The sequence below is a fragment of the Myzus persicae genome, unplaced genomic scaffold (genome assembly GCF_001856785.1).
Source record: "Myzus persicae strain clone G006 unplaced genomic scaffold, MPER_G0061.0, whole genome shotgun sequence".
Taxonomy (NCBI): domain Eukaryota; kingdom Metazoa; phylum Arthropoda; class Insecta; order Hemiptera; family Aphididae; genus Myzus; species Myzus persicae.
In genome coordinates, this window is record NW_019101513.1 from 270,605 (window position 1) to 290,108 (window position 19,504).

Sequence of the window (19,504 nt, forward strand, 5' to 3'; positions counted from 1 at the left end):
ATTAAGATCTGTGTGCTGTCTAGGGTCAGTCTTCGGCGCCCACGAACGACAAGCTGTACTGTGTTACGGTCATAGTATTAACAGTTAATGTGTTATAGTTAAAGTAGTTTGTAGTACTTTACTTTTACTACTTTATATGGTTGGATATATAAATATACAAGGACCGTCGGCGACCCGTGTGGTGCACCTGCTCAACACACCACCGCAACCTCTACCTATATAGCTTATTGTTCTGTGCCTATAGAGACCCCACCACGGCAATACATACTGATTACTGACAAGGCAGAGTGCTGCAGTGACTACAGTATAATTAGTATATACTATATAGTATTGTAGTTTATTTTCAATAGTCTACAATGGCGTTTTGATCCTACGAGAAAAATATGACCTTGAAAAGGTAATGCGCCAGTGTAGCCATATCATGTATCCTCTCATTCTCACATTGCCAATTTATGAATTGTCAACACTTGCAATCAGTTCATGATAACCATAGACGTAAAAATATAGGTCTATGATGATAACAGGTAAAAATCGGGACATACTAATAATAAAAAATAAATAAATAATAATAGATGTTTAACGCTGTTGAGTAATGAGTAATGACAATGTTCTATATTAATAAATAATGATGAGTTTTGAGTAGTTAAGTGTACTGTGTAGTAAGTAGTGTTTTCAATACTACAATTTGTTATAAATATTTTATAAAATGTAATTCGCTCAAAATACTAAAACGATGATGGAATCCATAGTTAAACTATTTTATTATTTTATTATTATTCACACCACAACAAATTTAATCTAAGTACTGTATTATTACAGTTTGTTCAACATTTTAGTCTGTTGATTGGTGACTAATCTATTGGCTAACTTTTTTTTTTTATTTGAAATAAATATGATAATTATGTGAAATAAATTAATGTAAAACGTTTAATACGGGTTTGTACGACTCACCAGCAACATAACACAATCCCAATATGGCCAATACTGGTGTATTGCCTTTTGTAAGAGGCATAGATTTCAGTAACAATGATTTTAAAGTAAGTATATTCTATTGTTTTTTGCATTTTTAAGTATTATCATTCATTTATAAAGATACTTACATCAATCATTAGACATACTTGAAGCTAGGTTTCATTATGGTACTATTAAAATGGGAAATAATATTCAGTAAAAAGTTGGTAAGATGGAAACCCCGGTTACACACAATTTCTTTGGTCCCATTCAAATATAAAATAAATGTGAACCCTGTGGAGTTAGGAACTCCAATGTATGAATGGTCCCAAGCAAACCGTCTTAGAGAGGTTGTACTGTATTCACTTGTGTAGGCATCCTTATGATATTTACAATTGTTAACTGCACAGTGCAATCACATTAAATTAAGAAACAAATCTACACTTGCAAAATTTTTCAATTAAAAATCTTGATTTTAATAGCTTGATAAGTAATAATCATTTTATTTTATATATTATGAACTCTTAGTAAAAACTAATGCAGTTCGACAATTAAAGTATTGAATTTAAACAATTCAAATAGACACTTTAAATGATGGTTAAAGTAATGTGATAATTATTGAGTTCTATGATACAATTATATTTGATACATTTAAATGTATAGTTGTGTAGCAAAAAATAAATAAAAGTAAAGAACTTCATTTAAACATCTTTCTAAATCTATCTGAAGGGAATTTAAAGAAAAAAATTTCAAGAATATCTAGTAAGAATACATAATTTGTTATTTAAGTTTTAAAAACAAAAAAAAAATGGATTTTAAAATTGATTTAAATCAATAATAACTGAACCACCTGACGTAAATCAATAAAGGTGATTCCGAGAAAACAAGAAAAAACTGTTTTTATGCTACCAGTAGCATATAGATACATAGTTATTTCTCTTCCATACTGAATATTGACCCTAGTAAAATTAATTTTTTTTTTATTTTGTAAATGTTCACACATTATCCATCTACATTTGATAACACATTCCACTCGATATATCAATTTGTGAAAATTAGGATACATAAATGTCCTAGTGCTTATATATGGGTTTTCAACTATTTTCATTGTTGCGTAAGTGGTTAATTTTCAGGCACAATAGTTTTCCATAAAATTTTACTTTTAAAAAAGTTAATTGGTATGTAATTGTACTAGTTTTATTACTGTGATTAAAAATGAACTCTTTTTTAGACATCAAAATTTCCTTCTGCTGTTATGTCAATGTCAAGTGTTCAATGGCTGAACTTAAATAGGGTAAAGTTACATGAAATCCCAGAAGAAATTGGAAAACTTGGAAAATTAGTATGTACTTCTATTATATTTATTTTTTTTTACATTGTACTTTGGCATATGGAAAATACTACAGCGCAATAACAACTATTGTGTAAAACGGAACTTCATTACTTTACTGGACACCCTTTTTTTGCAATTATTTTTTGACTTATGTAGTAAACTATAATTCAAAACAATGGTGAAGTCAGAATCTGGCAGTCGGACTTTATTTTGAAGTTATGGCCTAATGAAATTCTTTATTTTACAATTTTTACACATTGGCGCATCATTTTAGCTTACTAGCCTATTACAAATATGTGTTATTTTTTTAGAAACTTATGTATTACGAGTTAAGAACGATGGTGCAATCTAAATTTGTTAGCCTGACAGTCTAGTGATATGCAAATTCCCATATATATATATTATGATAATATAATACATTTTTAAATATTGATAAATGCTTCATAATTAAATTATATTATTAGTTGTAAATGATCCAAATCACAAATATTTTATGTCAAATATATTTCTGTATAATATGAGTAGTATAAGTATATAGTGGTTCCAGTCGCCAAACCCGAGGTCCTAAAAAAGGGTGTCCGGTAAAGTAACAAAATATCTGTAAAACATAATTTCTAGTAAAAATATAAATAGATAATTTAATATATATATATTATTATATTTTGCCCTAAACAAATTGGCAATTTCATCATTTTAGTAATTTATAATACAGACAGTATCATCTAAGACGACGGTCAAGGAACCGTAAAAATATTTTTTATGTTGTTATGGCTAGCGTCTTATAAATGGTACCAACTTTATTTAGATAATTTAAATCTATCATACACTATATTATTATTATTTTGTGTTAACATTATGTATACCTTTATGTACTCATTAATTATATTAAACTTTTTTTAATTGTTCATATTAGAGTTCATGTTACAATATTACATCCATATTACATTTTCAGAGTTACATTAACAAGAAGACCTGACAAATTAAATAACAAGATATACCTATCCTTAGACCCTCTTAAAAAAATATTGAGGATTTATGCTCTACATTTTTTTTTTCAATTTCCACTCACAATTACTTATGACAAATCCTTATATTCAATTTTTCACTAAAAAATAATTTACAAATGTTTGTGATACTAAAAACTTTATGAAAATGTTAACTTCAAATGCTGATACATTTTTAACTGAGCACACAATTTTTATTGACAATAATTTTAATAAAATCAATATTTTCTTAGCTTATAAATAGTTCAAAAGGAATCAAAATACTTTTAAAAAGTTATGGTGCATAGAAATTTGCTAATATAAACAAAATATAAAAAACATTCAGTAAACATTTGATATATCTATTTCCTTAGAGCAACACCAAAAACAATTTTGTTAAAAATTGATTTTGCATAAAAATGTCCGTTTTTTTTCCAACGTCTAAGTATTGGTAATTTTCAATTTTAACCTCTCAAATATACCAACTATATTCACTTTTCTACCAAAAAAGTCACTGAAGTGGAAAACCGAAGCATTATTTTGACTACTTATTGTGTACAATGTACATAAACACAAAAAATAAAAATAAAAACACTTTATTGTTAAATCAATATATTCATTGCTAAAAATTAAAATTAATAATATTAAATATGAGTGTTACTTAGTATCATGTAGAACAAATAATTTTGGCTAAAATTAGTAAAATTAAACACAGCTCTATGCTGAGATATTGAATGTTTCCTGTTTTTGCTTAACACGGTACATTGGTATAGAATAATTTTACTTTTACTTTATTTCTTCAGTTAAAAATCTTAATATTTAGTAATTCATTTATGTTAATTATAGGAGCATTTATCAATTGCACATAATAATGTTGAAAGCTTGTATGGGGAACTTCCAGAATTATGTTCATTGCGATCATTAATTGCTCGTCACAATTGCATTAAGAGCTCTGGTATACCTCAAGAACTCTTTTGCAACAATCAAACTACAACTGAATTGACAACATTGGATCTAAGTCACAACCGATTAACTAGAATACCAGATGGTTTAGAATCATCTTCAAGTCTACTAGTGCTGAATCTATCTCATAATAGGTAATAACTATTTATTTTAAATAATATGTACCTATGGCTGGTTTGTTGATTATCGAGGCTCTGTGTGAAATATTTTTGCAGTTCCTATTTAGTAGGTGTAAGGTGTTATTTTGGGGAGTCAAAAACAGTAAGATTTAAAGCATATTGAATGCCCTATAGTTTTTATGTATCTTATCCATTAAATAATGGTTACAAAGCCTTAGTTAGTTGTTCATACTACATAATCTGGTCCTGATTTTTTTTATGTCCTACTTTATATCAAAAAATGGCATAATGCACTTGGACACACTCCAGTTTATCTTACTTTTAGGACTGAAAGGCATATTTTCAAGTAATTTATCTTATTATTGGTATTACTACAGGTTGATTAAAGTTTACTGAAAACAATGCATTTATAATTACGTTAATATTTAATTATTTTAATAGCATGTATTTACTCTATAAATTCATAGAATTTATGGTTGAGACTCGTGAGAGGGTGTAGAGTTAAGTCAAGGACTGAAAAATACTGTGAGGAATGTGTAACTGTATTAAAATAAACTTTAGTGTAGACATTCTTCGTCTATCCTTTTAATTTTGCTATTTATGGGTTGCCGTTTCAACATAAAATGGAAAAACGTGTTGATTTTTTGTTAATATAATTAAAAAATAATATCAATTGTTTTTTTTTTTTTTAGGATAAGTTCCATTCCTAATCAATTATTTGTTCATTTGACAGATTTATTGTCATTAGATTTAAGCAATAATGAACTACAAACACTTCCTCCACAAATGAGAAGATTAACAAATTTGCAAACATTAATGTTAAATAATAATCCATTAGACCACTTTCAGTTAAGGTAAATATATTTGTCATAAATGACTTATTGCAAATCTCAAAACTTTTTCACAGAATGTTAAGAGGACGTGATACCTGCATGTGTTGTCTCCGTCTTACAAATGCGTAACATAGCAAATTGTACACTCAGCAGAACACGTGTAGCTCCGTTAATTTAAAAGTTAAAGTGAATTGACCTCTTATAAAATCCAAAGGTCAGATTATTATCTAAGCAACCTCATAGGCTTTTTATTATTTTTTTTATTTTAACGCGAGTTATAAGTATTTTAAGATGTATAAAAAATTTACAATTTTAAAATACTCATAACTCGTGTTAAAATTAAAATATAATAAAAAACCTATGAGGTTGCCTCGATAAGAATCTGACCTTTAGATTTTATAAGAGGTCAATTCGTACTAATTTTTAAACTAACGGAGCTACACGTGTTCTGCTGAGCGTACAATTTGTTATGTTACGCACTTGTAAGACAGAGACAACACATGCAGGTATCACGTCCTGTTAATGTGTGAGTTTAATTGTTTTCCAAAAATATTTTTTTTGTTTATAATAAGCAAATCAAAATGTCTGGTGAGAAGAAACAACATTATTAAATATTAAAATAAAAATATTATACAAAATCTTCTGGAACAATTTTAAATATGGGTTTAAAATAATTCTGTTGACAACATAATTTTCAAGAGTAAAATATTATTTGATTACAATCTATATTATAATAATTATTTAAAGATTTCATTAATTTATTTTGATAATTATTGTTGTTATATTATGTTGTTAATAGTGCATTTATTGGAGCTACTGCAAATTTCGAAGAAAATAATTCATATTTATCATATATTTAAAATGTATCTTCTAGACAATTACCATCTATGAAAAATTTAACAACGCTACATATGCGCAATACTCATCGGAATTTAACTAATATGCCTCCGAGCCTTGAATCGTTGACATCTCTAACAGACTTGGACTTGAGCTGTAATCAACTACCAAAAGTACCAGATGCACTTTACACCTTGACTAATTTAAAAAGATTAAACCTGTCATCAAATCTTATCGTAGAGCTTTCATTGGCATTAGGTATGTTGTTCTTATTAATAAACAGTCTGTATTCAATTGTAGTTATTAATTAAACTATATGTGGAAAATGATTAAAAGTTTTTAATTAATTGCGTTGCTAAGGCATATATGTGTATCATTATTAATTTATATTAGAACGTATTGTAACAAATTTTTTCAAGTTCATTAGCCTACATGCTTTTGATCATTATTATTAGAGTTTAAAAATAAAGGTATTAAAATTGTGTTGTGCATAAGCATATTTTAACAATTCAGTTTAAACTTAACTTTTCTAATTCCATGGTAATGATGATGAAATGACACATTTTTATAAAAACAAACATTATTTGAGCTATTTGTTATATCTTATTAAAATTTATTTGTAAAAATCAAATACCAAATAGTTATTTTTATTATTGTTTTTTTTCTGAAGAATTTTTTTTTTTAGAGGTTTGGCAGGAACTTGAAGTTCTTCAACTTTCTGACAATGAATTGACATCTTTACCAGCTTCACTTTGTAAGCTATCATCACTCAAACGGTTATATGTAAACTACAATAAACTTGATTTTGATGGTATTCCTTCTGGAATCGGTAAATTATCTGCATTGGAAGTCTTTTCTGCTTGTGGGAATGTATTAGAAATGATTCCAGAAGGGTTATGTAGGTAAGTAATTATGGTTTTTTCTAGAAAAGAATAATATAACTATATTCTATTATATTAGATAATCATTTTACATTTTTGTTGTAGATGTGGTAGCTTAAAAAAACTGTTGCTTGGCTCTAATAAATTAATTACGTTACCTGATACGATTCATTTATTAAAAGATATAGAAGTACTTGATTTAAGTAATAATCCTAACTTAATAATGCCACCAAAACCTACTAGCATGGCAACTGATGGATTGCAATTTTATAATATTGACTTCTCTCTACAAAACCAACTGAGACTTGCTGGAGCTGTAGTTCCAAATTCTATACAGCCATCTCAAGGTATATTTTTCAAACTGGCATAATTAACGTTTAATATTTAATTTATCAAATAACATAAGATTTTTCCTGTATAGCTTCTAGCCGTGATCCAATTGCTCGTAAATTAAGGTTAAGAAGAAGTAAAAGGGATCATGAAGAAGAAAAACAAGCAAAAATTCTCAAAGTATTTAAATATAGTTTTTTGTTAAATGAGATTTTAAAATTATTAGATGACTTGAATATATATTTTATTTAATATAAATTCTTAGATAATAATAGTCATTGATAAATTATCAATTGTTTTGGATAATAACATTAATTTTGTAAATTAGAAAATTGAAAGTCACTATATTTAATGATGATTTCTTAGAAGTTCAAAAAAATTAATTTTTTGATTGATGTTTACAATTTCACGTTTTTAGTGTGAAGCATGATTTATAGTTTGTACTTTATAGGGTATGCAAGACATAGCAAATGATAAAAACAATGAAACTTTTGATGAATGTATAAAAGCAGAGTCATTAAAGTAATTAAAAATATTGATATTTTATTATTTTGAATAAATTATATTCTGTGTTATTTTTGTTCCTAAAAAATTATTTCAGACCTAAAAGATGGGATGAAGGATTAGAAAAGCCTGCAGTTGATTACGGTGATCTGTTTGAAGAAGGAACTGGTAGACTTCCTGGTCTTAGTGTTTGGGAAATAGAAAATTTTTTGCCAAACTTGGTTGATGAAGTAGCTCATGGAAAACTTTACAGAGGAGACTGTTATATTGTTCTCCACACAACTATTAATGTTACATCAGATAGTTTATGTTGGAAAATTTTTTTCTGGATTGGAGATAATGCTTCTGTTAGTAAAATTTTAATATTTAAATAAGTTATAATATAAGATTAATTTTTGAAATTGTTACATACAGCTAGATAAACGAGCATGTGCTGCTATACATGCTGTCAATTTAAGAAACTTTTTGGGAGCTGAATGTAGAACTATACGTGAAGAATTAGGCGAGGAATCTGAAGAGTTTTTATCATTATTTGATTCACCGTTGGTTTATATTGATGGAGGTCGTACTGCTAGTGGATTTTATACGGTTGAAGATATTGTATGCTGTCTTATTATAATTAATTAGTAACTTAAATGTATAATAAATGTGTTTCTTTATATTTATTTGTAGACTTATTTTACACGCATGTTTAGAGTACATGCTCATGGTACTTCTGTTCATTTAGAACCAGTCAAATTATGTTATACGTCTTTGGACATAGGATATGTATTTATTTTGGATGCTGGTTTATCAATTTTTCTATGGCAAGGTACTAAAGCAAAGAACACACTTAAATCAAAAGCAAGGTAAATTGGAATAAATAGTAAATTATTAAGTTACATCCTAAGTATAAGTATTCATTTTTAAAGATTATTGGCTGAAAAAATTAACAAAAACGAAAGAAAGAATAGTGCAGAAATATTCATTGAAGAATTTGGCGAAGAAAGTAAAGAATTTCGGGATCTATTAGGAATGGATGATACATTTGATTCTTCTATTGATATTCAAGCAAGTAGTATAGGTTTTATAAAATAACATTTTCCAGTTTTAATATGTACACATTAGTCATTTGGCTAAAATTGTAGAATTATAGTATTTTTACTATCATTAAGTTGTCTTCAAATCTTTTGGTATTAAATGATTTTATTTTTAAGTAAAAATGTATTATTATATTTATTATAATATTTTATTTTAATTTATGTATTAGGCTAATGTGGATGAAAATTTTGAACCACCGTGTCCTCGTTTATATCAAGTTAAATTGGGTATGGGCTACTTAGAACTGCCTCAAGTTGAAATATTACATAATACTTTAGACCATTCACTTTTAAATTCTAAAAATGTATATATTCTTGACTCATCTACTGACTTATACGTTTGGTAACATGATTGAATTGATTAAAAATATTTAGAGACAAAAATTAATGCTATTTGTTACATTTAACTGAAGGTTTGGAAAAAAGTCAACACGGCTGGTTAGAGCAGCTGCTGTCAAGCTCTCTCAAGAATTATTTGCTATGATTGAACGTCCAGATTATGCATTAACAATGCGGATACAAGAAGGAAATGAACATCAAATCTTTAAAATAAGATTTGTTGGGTGGGAAGAAATTATTGCAGTAGATTTTACTCGAACTGCAGAATCGGTTCAAAAAACTGGTGCAGACCTTACTAAATGGGCTATGAAACAAGAAACTAAAGTAATCATTGCTAAAAACCTTTTGTATTTTTAATATCATTATAACAATGTTGTATGTTATTTGTAAAAGCATGATTTAGCAGCATTATTTACTCCACGTCAACCACCAATGTTGTTTAACGAAGCATTGCAGCTAATGCAAGACTGGAATGATGATTTAGACCATATGGAGTCTTTTGTCTTGGAGGGGAAAAAATTTGTGAGATTACCTGAAGATGAACTAGGACAATTTTATAGCAAAGATTGTTATGTATTCGTGTGTCATTATTGGGTACCTGTTGATGATGAAGAAGGAAATGAAGATGTATCAGATGGTCAGCCTGAAGATTTCCAATGTGTTGTATATTTCTGGCAAGGAAGAGATGCGTCAAATATGGGTTGGCTGACTTTTACTTTTAGGTAATTTATTATTTTTTTTTTTTAAACTTTTCTATTAATTAAAATTTTTTTATTTTAGTTTAGAGAAACAATTTAAAGCAATGCTCGGTGAAAAACTAGAAGTAATTCGTACTCATCAGCAACAAGAAAATATAAAATTTTTGTCCCATTTTAAAAGAAAATTTGTCATACATTCTGGTAAAAGAAAAGTGAAACCACCACCAGTTCAACTTTATCATTTAAGGTCTAATGGTAGTGCACTATATTCGAGACTTATTGAAATCAAACCGGATGCAAGAAATTTAAATTCAGCATTTTGGTAATTTAATTTAAATTTATCATTGTATTATCTCAACTGATTTTTTTACTGTACATTTATAGTTATATTTTAAAAGTTAAATTTGATCAAGAAGATTCTAATGGAATTGTATATTTATGGGTTGGATCCAAAAGTGACCCAGAAGATGTAAAATTAGCTGAAGAAATTGCTGATGATATGTTTAATGATGCAAGTATTATAAAAATCAATAATTAATAATTATTAAAATTAATATTAAATTTTCTTTACTATTAGGCATGGACTAGTTTACAAGTAATAAATGAAGGAGAAGAACCTAATAACTTTTTCTGGGTAGCATTAGGTGGTGAAAAACCTTATGAGCAAGATGCTGAATATATGAAATATACAAGATTATTTAGGTGTTCTAATGAAAAAGGATATTTTACCATATCAGAAAAATGTTCAGATTTTTGTCAGGTAAGTGTTAACTTTTTTATATGATTGAACAATCCTAAAACAAATTTTTTTAATGTATGAAGGAAAAATTTGTTTTCATCTACAAATTTTACTGTTTCCCTTCAATTTAATTCTTATAGTCTAGGGGTGGCCAGCAATAAGAGTTGTGAGCCACAAATGATGAAGTATATTATGGAGAGCAGGAGAAGGAATAATATCCATTACTATATTATTAAAAATATTAAGTCTTTGAGTTTGTGTGAGTCTATGACTCCAGCTATAGTTTGGCTCCCCTTGTTAAAGTCACTAAAAAAGTATATAACTAGAATATTTTTAGGATTTCAAACCATTATTTACTTTTTCTATTTTGATTTTTTTGTTATTTGTACTGTTGAATAAAATGTATAGAAATGATTAATTTTAGGATGATTTAGCTGATGATGATATAATGGTGCTCGACAATGGGGAGCAGGTATTTTTATGGCTTGGTGCTAGAAGCAGTGAAGTGGAAATAAAATTAGCTTATAAATCTGCCCAGGTAATATATTTTATACAAATATTAATTCAATTGAAATATAGAAAAATCATTTGAACATAAGATTAAGGATGTTAATATTAGTGATACTGATGGATAGCGGGGTAAGGGGTAAGCCTATTATTCAATTGCCATCATACCTTGTTATTTGATCATATGTATTATATAATCAAGCTTATAAATTTACTAATGAATGATTAATAACTATTTACTAGTAACTGTTGAGTAATCATTGATACTGAATTAAATACTGGTTTGAAAATACTTCATACCTGATCACTGTTTTTTTTTAAATATTGTTGTTAAATCACTTAACAAGGTTAATCACCTACCCTACTAATAATATAATTTTAATTTCATTAAATTACATATTTTCCAACATATGCTTTGAATATCTGATCTAATAAAACAAGATAACTGTTTTTATATACATATTATATAACTGTGAAGTTTAAGTTAATCATTTATAGATATTATTTTTACAGGTTTATATACAACATTTAAGAGTGAATCAACCAGAAAAACCGCGTAAATTAATGTTGGCATTGAAAAACAAGGAATCACGTAAATTTACCAAATGTTTCCATGGCTGGAGCTCACATAAAAAAACACCAGAATAGTTACTTTATCGCTACTTTAATTTAACATTTATAGATTATAAAATAATTTTTTATGTCCTTCAGACACTTCCTCCCTCCTTTATAAATATTGATAGATATATAGTAAATTAATATTATATTTATATGTAAACTGAAATGAATTACATACATTTATTAGTCCAATATTGCGATATTCAAATTATTTTTCAAAAATCAAGGCCTATTCAATTTCATCTCTCCTCAATATTGTTTGAAGTTAGACTAATGGTTGTTTATTTGTTATACTGTGGAGAGATATAAATGGTTAATCTGGACATCCACGGTTTACACAAATGAATACAAAAACAGTCAAAAAATTTAAAAAAATATAATCGTTTATTTAGTTTTCCTTTTTTTTTCTAACATTTTGATGGTTTGTAAGTTTCATTCCGCCAAAAATAACTTTTCCGACTGGTAGTTTTATTACTACCATAATCCACTGTTTTATATTCTCCATGTATTTTATGCCTTTTTTTTGTATTTAATTATTTGAATAATCCTTATATGTTTTTCATTTAAAGTTTTATAAGGTATTTATTTTATTAAAATATTTTTTTTAGGTTCTGTGGTAGTAATTTTGCTGTATGTTAGGTTTTGAGTCTACCTCACCACTAAAGTCATTGTAATGGGTGTGTCAAATTTGAATTCAATAGTAAATTATAATGTTTGAAAAATGACTGACTGAGATAATGTGTCATCCTCTATGAATGTAATGATTTAAGATTTTACAATGACAGGGACCCTCCCATCTAACACATCTATTATGACATCTGCCATAGATCAATTAGGTGATCAGTGTCACTACTTCCTGGTATAAAGCACCAATAAATTATAAATTAGCATTAGTAAAAATTACATTATAGAATTTAAAAATATATAAATATTAATTTGATCAAATGTAAAGACTACACAACCACTAGTCTTGGAGCTGTCAATCCAATAATGATGTTCCATTGCCATATACCATAATTAAATTTAGTGGTTTTCCACATAGACTCAATAGTGAGTATTATCTTAGGAGTAAAAATGTTTGAGATACCATCACTGTTTATCACAATTTTGAGATCGGTCAACTTACTGCACAAAACATAATTTTGTCACGAGGCTCACATTCATCCTGTCACCATATAACCATAAAAATATTTTTATTTAAGAAATTCCAGTAGCAGTCTTCACGGTGTGTGCTGTATGGTTTAAGCATTGTTACAATTTTATTTTGATAAAAATGACAAATATTTTTACTACTTTTTTCAATATTTTAAACTTATGTAGGAACAACTTATGAGGAAGTTTTGAAGGAATTCAATGAAACATCCAATAGTGGACGTTTTTTTGGGAATGGAGACTTTCACAACTTTTTAATGGAAAAACCTCAAAATAGCAGACCCCCATTTTAATAGAATGGGGTGCCACAAATTTGCTGACCCTAGAAATTTTTTTACAAATAAATCTCCACCGCCTAACATTTATATCAAGTTTCCATAAAAAAAAAAAATTTGATTTTTGTGACCCGAAATGAAGTTTAAGTGTTAGCCAACATCAAGGGATTAAAATCCGGGGCGAAAAGTAGCCTATGTTACTTCACATGAGTATAATAATTATCAAGTATAAACATCATCAAAATCGATACAGCAGTTGAGTAGTCCATAAGCACAAATATAATTTTCAAGCTGAAATTATACATGATATTTATTATTATTTTTACTACATTAAATCAACCCTTTATACATTTTAAAAACTTACCCTCTGAATAGCAGACAAAATGTTGATGTCCACTATTCAGAGGTTAGGTTCAGTTTATTACCTCAAAATATAACAAAAACTGTACTACATTTTCAAGATTATTGACCTATTAACAAATCATTACAAACATTTTAACTGTCTATAAAAATATCAAAAAGTACTAACGTTTTTACAAAAACTGTATAGTATTATAGTGTCTAGAAAATGAGAGTATTAATTAAATATTTCAAGTTCCTACAAATATTCTTATTTAAGTTAAAACAACCAAAAAGGATACTCCTGTTTCCCCTATCATTGTAAAATATAACTACTTCCTTACTTTAAACCAGACCTCAAACCTTTTGCAACCACTAGATATAATTTTCTACCAAAAACCTCATTCAACACAAAAAATGAATGCACTTACACTGCTCCAAAAGGTATAAGGAAAAAAAACAACATAAATCAATAATTTGATGAAAAAAACAGCATAGAATTATAAAAGTATTTGCTCCGTTCCTCGAGAGAAGGTACTCAAATCGCACATCCGACTGCCACCGTCAACAGAACGGAGGCTTCATTTCCCTCACTTTTTCCCGGTGGCTAGCTAAATGGTGGGAGATGTGCATCGACGGATAAAAAGCGTGTATCTTTCTCGAGTATAGTAACAATTTGATATTATAATAATTAATGACTATATTATAAAAACTGATTTTTATTTCAATTTCTATTATTTATATTATGTACAATCATATTTACATATAATCTGATAAACATTGATTCTTTTAATCAAAAAATTGTTTATGCATAACAAAAGTGCAAAAACATTATAATAATCAACACACTTGTTCATTTTGTTAAATCTGTAGTTACTAAATACTTTTTACAACTATGACATAATTCATTGATGGTTTATGTATTATATAATTATGGTGTAATTTAAAACAAAAGCTAGCTGCTCACTAACAAGTATAATTTCATTCTAATTTTTAGTATTTTCCCATACACATTCACATGGCAATGGTTGCTAGAAGCACAGTGATGTCATCTGGTTTTCCACCTATAAAAAATGCAATAAATACAACTAGTTTAGTAATTATTAATAAATTATAATTAGAAAATAATACATAAAATTAAATTTGAAAATCTCAGATTCTCATAACAAAATATATGTATATGTGTTTAATTCATATAGGTTAAAGATAAATATGAAGTACCATGGTATTTTATATAATCATAGAATTGGTTTCAAAGTAATGTATTTGTGAATTGAATTGATAAAAACAATAATTTAAATGTATTTTCAATTTAACACTTATGTGATAAAAAATTTAAAAAATACTCAAAATTGTTTAAAATGCTTAGAAAGATCCTCTCAATTAATATTGGGTATAACTCGAGAGCTCAAACAAAGTCAATTTTAAGGTACTTTAATTATGTACCATGGGCACTTTATTTTAAGAACCCAGTTCCAGGTTAATATATACATACTGCTTAATAATATTTACATACCGACAGTATTGATTCCATTAGCTTGAGCAGAAAGTGCAAATGGCGATAAGAAAGACCTATCAAAGGCTAATATTCTGGCCATCCATGCAATGGTATTAGCAGCACATTGCAATTTTGAAGGATCACGAACACCTTCAACTTGACTTAATTCTTTTAACAACAAATGGTCAGGAACATTATCAAAAACTCCATCAGTGGCTAAAAGAATAACATCTCCATTCTCAACAGCAAAATCTGAAGTATCAGCCGAGTCTGGGCTGTCACTTAATACTTGACCATTGTGAGCAGGCGGTGGAACTGATAATTGATAGGGAGTATTGAAATAGTGTTGTTGTTCTTCAGAACGATGGACAACGTGTCCGCCACGAACTACCATAAAACCACTATCACCAATATTGGCTGTATAAATACTGGAGGTCTCTTTGTTTAGCACCACTACACACGCTGTACTACTTCCTGTAAATCATAATTATAATATCCATAATGAGTAGTTTGACGATTTGTAAAGAACATGGATCTTTTTCATTGTTTTGTATTTTGGTTAGGTTATTTTAATTTTGAAAGTGGTCATGCATCAACTATAATTTAAGTACATATTACACAAGCGATTACCAATGATTAATAATAATAATTGTACATATAAATTATAAATTACTTATTACAAAACAAAAATAATTGTATATCCAATGTCACCAATGTTTATATAACTGGGCATATTCTAAAGCACATTTGTAAATTATGGCATCATAATTTTAAAAAACTTTGTTTTTCACAGTTTGATACTTGTCATTAATTGACAAAAGCAATATTCTAATAAATTGCAATTATGCTGTATTACACATTTCATCTACAACCAAATGACTTATGGCTAGGAACAAGATAAGATTCTGACAATTTGCGCACCGGGTAAATTATTTGTCCCGCCTTTAAATTATAAAAAATAATTTATATACAATAAACATGCATAAGTATATGCTATACAATTATATGCAAGAAAAAATAGTTCCCCCTTTTAATATTTCCTCTAATAATCTTACCATGGGTTGGAAATTTACAACCAAAATATATTATAATGATATATTTAAAGTCCTGTAAAGAGAAGAAGAATCAATTTTGTGTTATTAGCATTCAATTTTAATATTAAAATGAATTGACCTATTATCTAACTTAAATGTAAGAAAATTATCTGTTGTTTTTAAATGATATTTTAATTTTTAAACCACATACGAGTAATTTTAAATTATTACATAATTTTTCCTCATAACTTGGTTAAAAAGTTAAATATATCCTATAAAAATTTTTCTTATTACTTACCTTTAAGTTTGATAATACAGTGAAACCTCTATATAGTGGACAGCCACGGGGAATTAAAAATTGTCCACTATAGAGAGTTGTCCACTATTGAGAAAACCTTTACTTAGTGGACATTTTCAAAAATTACTAAATGTCCACTATAGGGAGACACTGTAGGAAATGGGCTATATGTACACTGTATACATATGAACATATACATTGGAATATTAATTTTCTAGAAATAAAATAATTTTTCTATTGTCCATCTCCATTTTTCTGTTAAAACACATTAGCCAATCTGTCATTAAATCTCGATTCATCCATGCCTTATGGTTAGCTTTCCAATTAACACCTAACGTTGATACATTTACACTTTTGAAACAACGTGGTTTTAGTGATTTTCCAATTATTAACGGAGTTTCAAATTCCCCGATCATATTTACACATAGTAAAACAGTTAAACGATCTTTAGCTATTTTACCTCCACGACAAATTTCGTTTTTTAAACACAATGTTTTATCAGGAAGTGCTCGAAAAAATAGCGTAATATTTTTTCAAATTACACGCATCTTGTAAAATGTTATTCACCTATATTTTTCATTAAATTATTTTTAGATAAATTAAAACAAAATATGTATGTACATAATTAAATATTTAAATTTACCTGTGACTTGCTTATGCAAAATCGTTCTACTAAAACACGAACACTTAGATTTTCTGTTTCCTTGGTTTTAAATATAAACGAATATATAACAGATAAATATAGTGTTTTTATTAAACGTTTTCGATATGTACATTTATTGTGTCCATTTATGAGAGGTAATTTTTAATTTGGTACCAGTTTATTGTGTCCACGTCCACTATTAAGAGTGTCCACTACTAAGAGGTTATAACTCCTATTATGCGCATACATTTTTGCCGGGGAATTTAGAAGTGTCCACTATTGGGAAGGGTCCACTATTGAGAGGTGTCCATTAATAGAGGTTTCACTGTAGATAAAATCAATAAAATATTAAATGTAATCACTAAATAATAATATTGTCAGAATCTTAATGTTCAAAAAGTGGGAAATTATGTTATAATTATAAATTTTAAATTATGCTCTACTGTAAAATAGGAGTCGAGGGTGCCTAATCATTAAATAACCACTGTAATGGATGAGTTATTAATTCAATGCTAAGTCATTGCATACAATGAAAAACAATTCTAATCCAAGACCTAACCAAGGTTACCAAACAATTATTTTAATGATAATATTACAATTTTAATAAACGTTAGAATTTATTTTTTCCCCAGATTATTTTAAAATTACTGAGAATTTTCAATATTGACCTTCCAAAAGTACCAACTAGATCCAATTTTCTACCAAAAATTTCCAGTGAAGTAAATTAAAGCAATTTTTTATTCTAAAAAAATGTCATCAGCCACAATAATAAAAAATAAAAACAGACATCATTGTAAAATCATTACATTGCATTCCTCTGCCCAGTTCTCGTAATCTAATACACATTAAATACTTCTAGTTAACTGTCATTGAACACAATTTATAAACTTCCTACCTATATTAATGGTAGTACAATGTTATAAAAATAAGTTTATGAGTTTCTATTTGAGTTAATATTTTTTTGTCTAGCCTATATATTTGTATTGTTATAATTACTTTATGGGAAACAAGTAGGTGTATCGTATAAAAAAAAGGGGCACAATTATTTACTTATTTGAAATAATAAATCCCAAATTGCTTTTCATTGAGCGGATTGATACTGAATATTTTAATGACAGAGAATATCTATATATTTGATCATTATAGCATTAAAACCATAAAAACAATAAGAAAAACGAAAATATATTTAAATTTTTTGAGAAATTTTAGATTGATCATCCTGATTTATGCTGATACTTATCTTCCCCATAAATTTGATTTTAAAATATAATATTCAAGACTATTTAAACAGTGATTATAGTCCGGACTAAATGTGCATATTTTTCAGTGAAACATGCTAGCTGTTGACTAGATTGGTGACATGCGGGAGAAAAAGAAACCATGGAAATCAGTCCAGTAGAACTTCTGATATAACTGTCATAAGAAATCGTTTTAATAATATATAAAGATAAAGATACAATTGAAAACTATTATACTAGCTAAATAAAAGTGTTAATACATAAATACCAAAAACTTTCTTACCTAAAATTGGTTGTTTATTTTCAAGTAACTCGTAATAACTTTGAGCTAATAATTTATTTGGTTCATTTGGCTTAATTTTTCCCAAAGATACGAGTCTTTCACATGTTGTCATGAGAAAACTTGAAAATTCGCCTGGATCAATGCCATAGTGGCGCCAACCGCCAACACCATCAGCTACACCTATTAATTAAATACGAATAACCAGATATATTTAATACATCAACAAAACACATTCTTCATGTCAATCATATTATACAAGTTATTATGCTTGTAAACATTGTTATTTTCATACTGTAGTCCAATTGGTTAAATATAATTGCTATTCGGTAAAAGTATCTTATGGTTTATTTGAATAAAAATAAAAAAATACCTAGTACATCAATTGCTTTTCCTTTAGCAGAAAACCAAGCATCATCTCCAAATTTTCCTTTAACTGGAGGATGTTTACGTGAAGATTCTTTAGGAAAACCACAAACAGCATAAAGGAATGAAGGCTCACGTTTCTTATTTACGTGTTCAGAATTTGAAGGTGCCAAATTAGTGAAGCCATTCCATAGAGCACGGGAAATCAGTCTACCAGTAGTAACTATTTGCTGCATTATTTATTTAAACTAAAATTGTCATTGTGCTCACCGATTTAAAACACGAATATAATTATGATGCGGAACTTTGAACACAATTAAAAGTGGAAAGTTAAAATGTTTATAAATTTTGACTAAATAATTTGTTGAATATGTATTTTTAACTTTAACAAAAAAAAATTACATTAACTCCTCAGCCTAAATAACTATTGAGAAGTGTCTAAAAAGAGCTGCGATTCACCATTTATTTAACGTTATCAATTTTTAAGCCTTATCATTTAATTTTTATTAACATGAACTATGAAGAGTGAAGACTATTAGAGCTTGACCAAACTCCATAGTCTTGTGCCAAACTCCGCTTGGGACACAGAACAATATAATGTCGGATGCGAAACGAGTCGCACGATTAAATAGCCACAGGCTGCGCTGCAGTTGTTAAGGTTGCTACC

General features: G+C 27.8%; 2 protein-coding genes across 2 annotated transcripts; one reads left to right on the top strand and one right to left on the bottom strand.

Annotated features, from left to right (window-relative positions):
• Positions 1-536: 536 nt before the first annotated feature.
• LOC111029375 (protein flightless-1) lies at positions 537-11,908 on the top strand. Its single transcript, XM_022308349.1, has 21 exons — positions 537-1,037; positions 2,183-2,293; positions 4,114-4,364; positions 5,042-5,203; positions 6,057-6,277; positions 6,705-6,921; positions 7,006-7,247; positions 7,322-7,410; positions 7,682-7,752; positions 7,832-8,081; positions 8,149-8,334; positions 8,407-8,582; positions 8,646-8,784; positions 8,984-9,156; positions 9,227-9,476; positions 9,546-9,874; positions 9,933-10,172; positions 10,235-10,361; positions 10,428-10,610; positions 11,014-11,127; positions 11,610-11,908. The coding sequence occupies exons 1-21, from the start codon at positions 975-977 to the stop codon at positions 11,742-11,744; spliced, it is 3,729 nt and encodes a 1,242-aa protein (XP_022164041.1). The 5' UTR covers positions 537-974; the 3' UTR covers positions 11,745-11,908.
• A 2,298-nt stretch (positions 11,909-14,206) lies between these two features.
• LOC111029377 (protein phosphatase PTC7 homolog) lies at positions 14,207-19,397 on the bottom strand. The gene is made up of 4 exons (XM_022308353.1): positions 18,845-19,397; positions 18,475-18,654; positions 14,997-15,452; positions 14,207-14,544 (listed from the first exon to the last, which is right to left on the bottom strand). Exons 1-4 carry the CDS (start codon positions 19,071-19,073, stop codon positions 14,495-14,497), a joined length of 915 nt encoding a protein of 304 aa, XP_022164045.1. The 5' UTR covers positions 19,074-19,397; the 3' UTR covers positions 14,207-14,494.
• Between the last annotated feature and the right edge of the window lie 107 nt (positions 19,398-19,504).

Coding starts and splice junctions, on each gene's coding strand:
- LOC111029375 (XM_022308349.1), top strand. CDS start 975: ATGGCCAATACTGGTGTATTGCCTTTTGTAAGAGGCATAGATTTCAGT. Junction 4,365..5,041: donor CTGAATCTATCTCATAATAG/GTAATAACTATT, acceptor TTTTTTTTTTAG/GATAAGTTCCATTCCTAATC. Junction 10,611..11,013: donor AATGTTCAGATTTTTGTCAG/GTAAGTGTTAAC, acceptor GATTAATTTTAG/GATGATTTAGCTGATGATGA.
- LOC111029377 (XM_022308353.1), bottom strand. CDS start 19,073: ATGCAGCAAATAGTTACTACTGGTAGACTGATTTCCCGTGCTCTATGG. Junction 18,655..18,844: donor AAAAGCAATTGATGTACTAG/GTATTTTTTTAT, acceptor TTTAATTAATAG/GTGTAGCTGATGGTGTTGGC. Junction 14,545..14,996: donor TAATGGAATCAATACTGTCG/GTATGTAAATAT, acceptor CATTTTTTATAG/GTGGAAAACCAGATGACATC.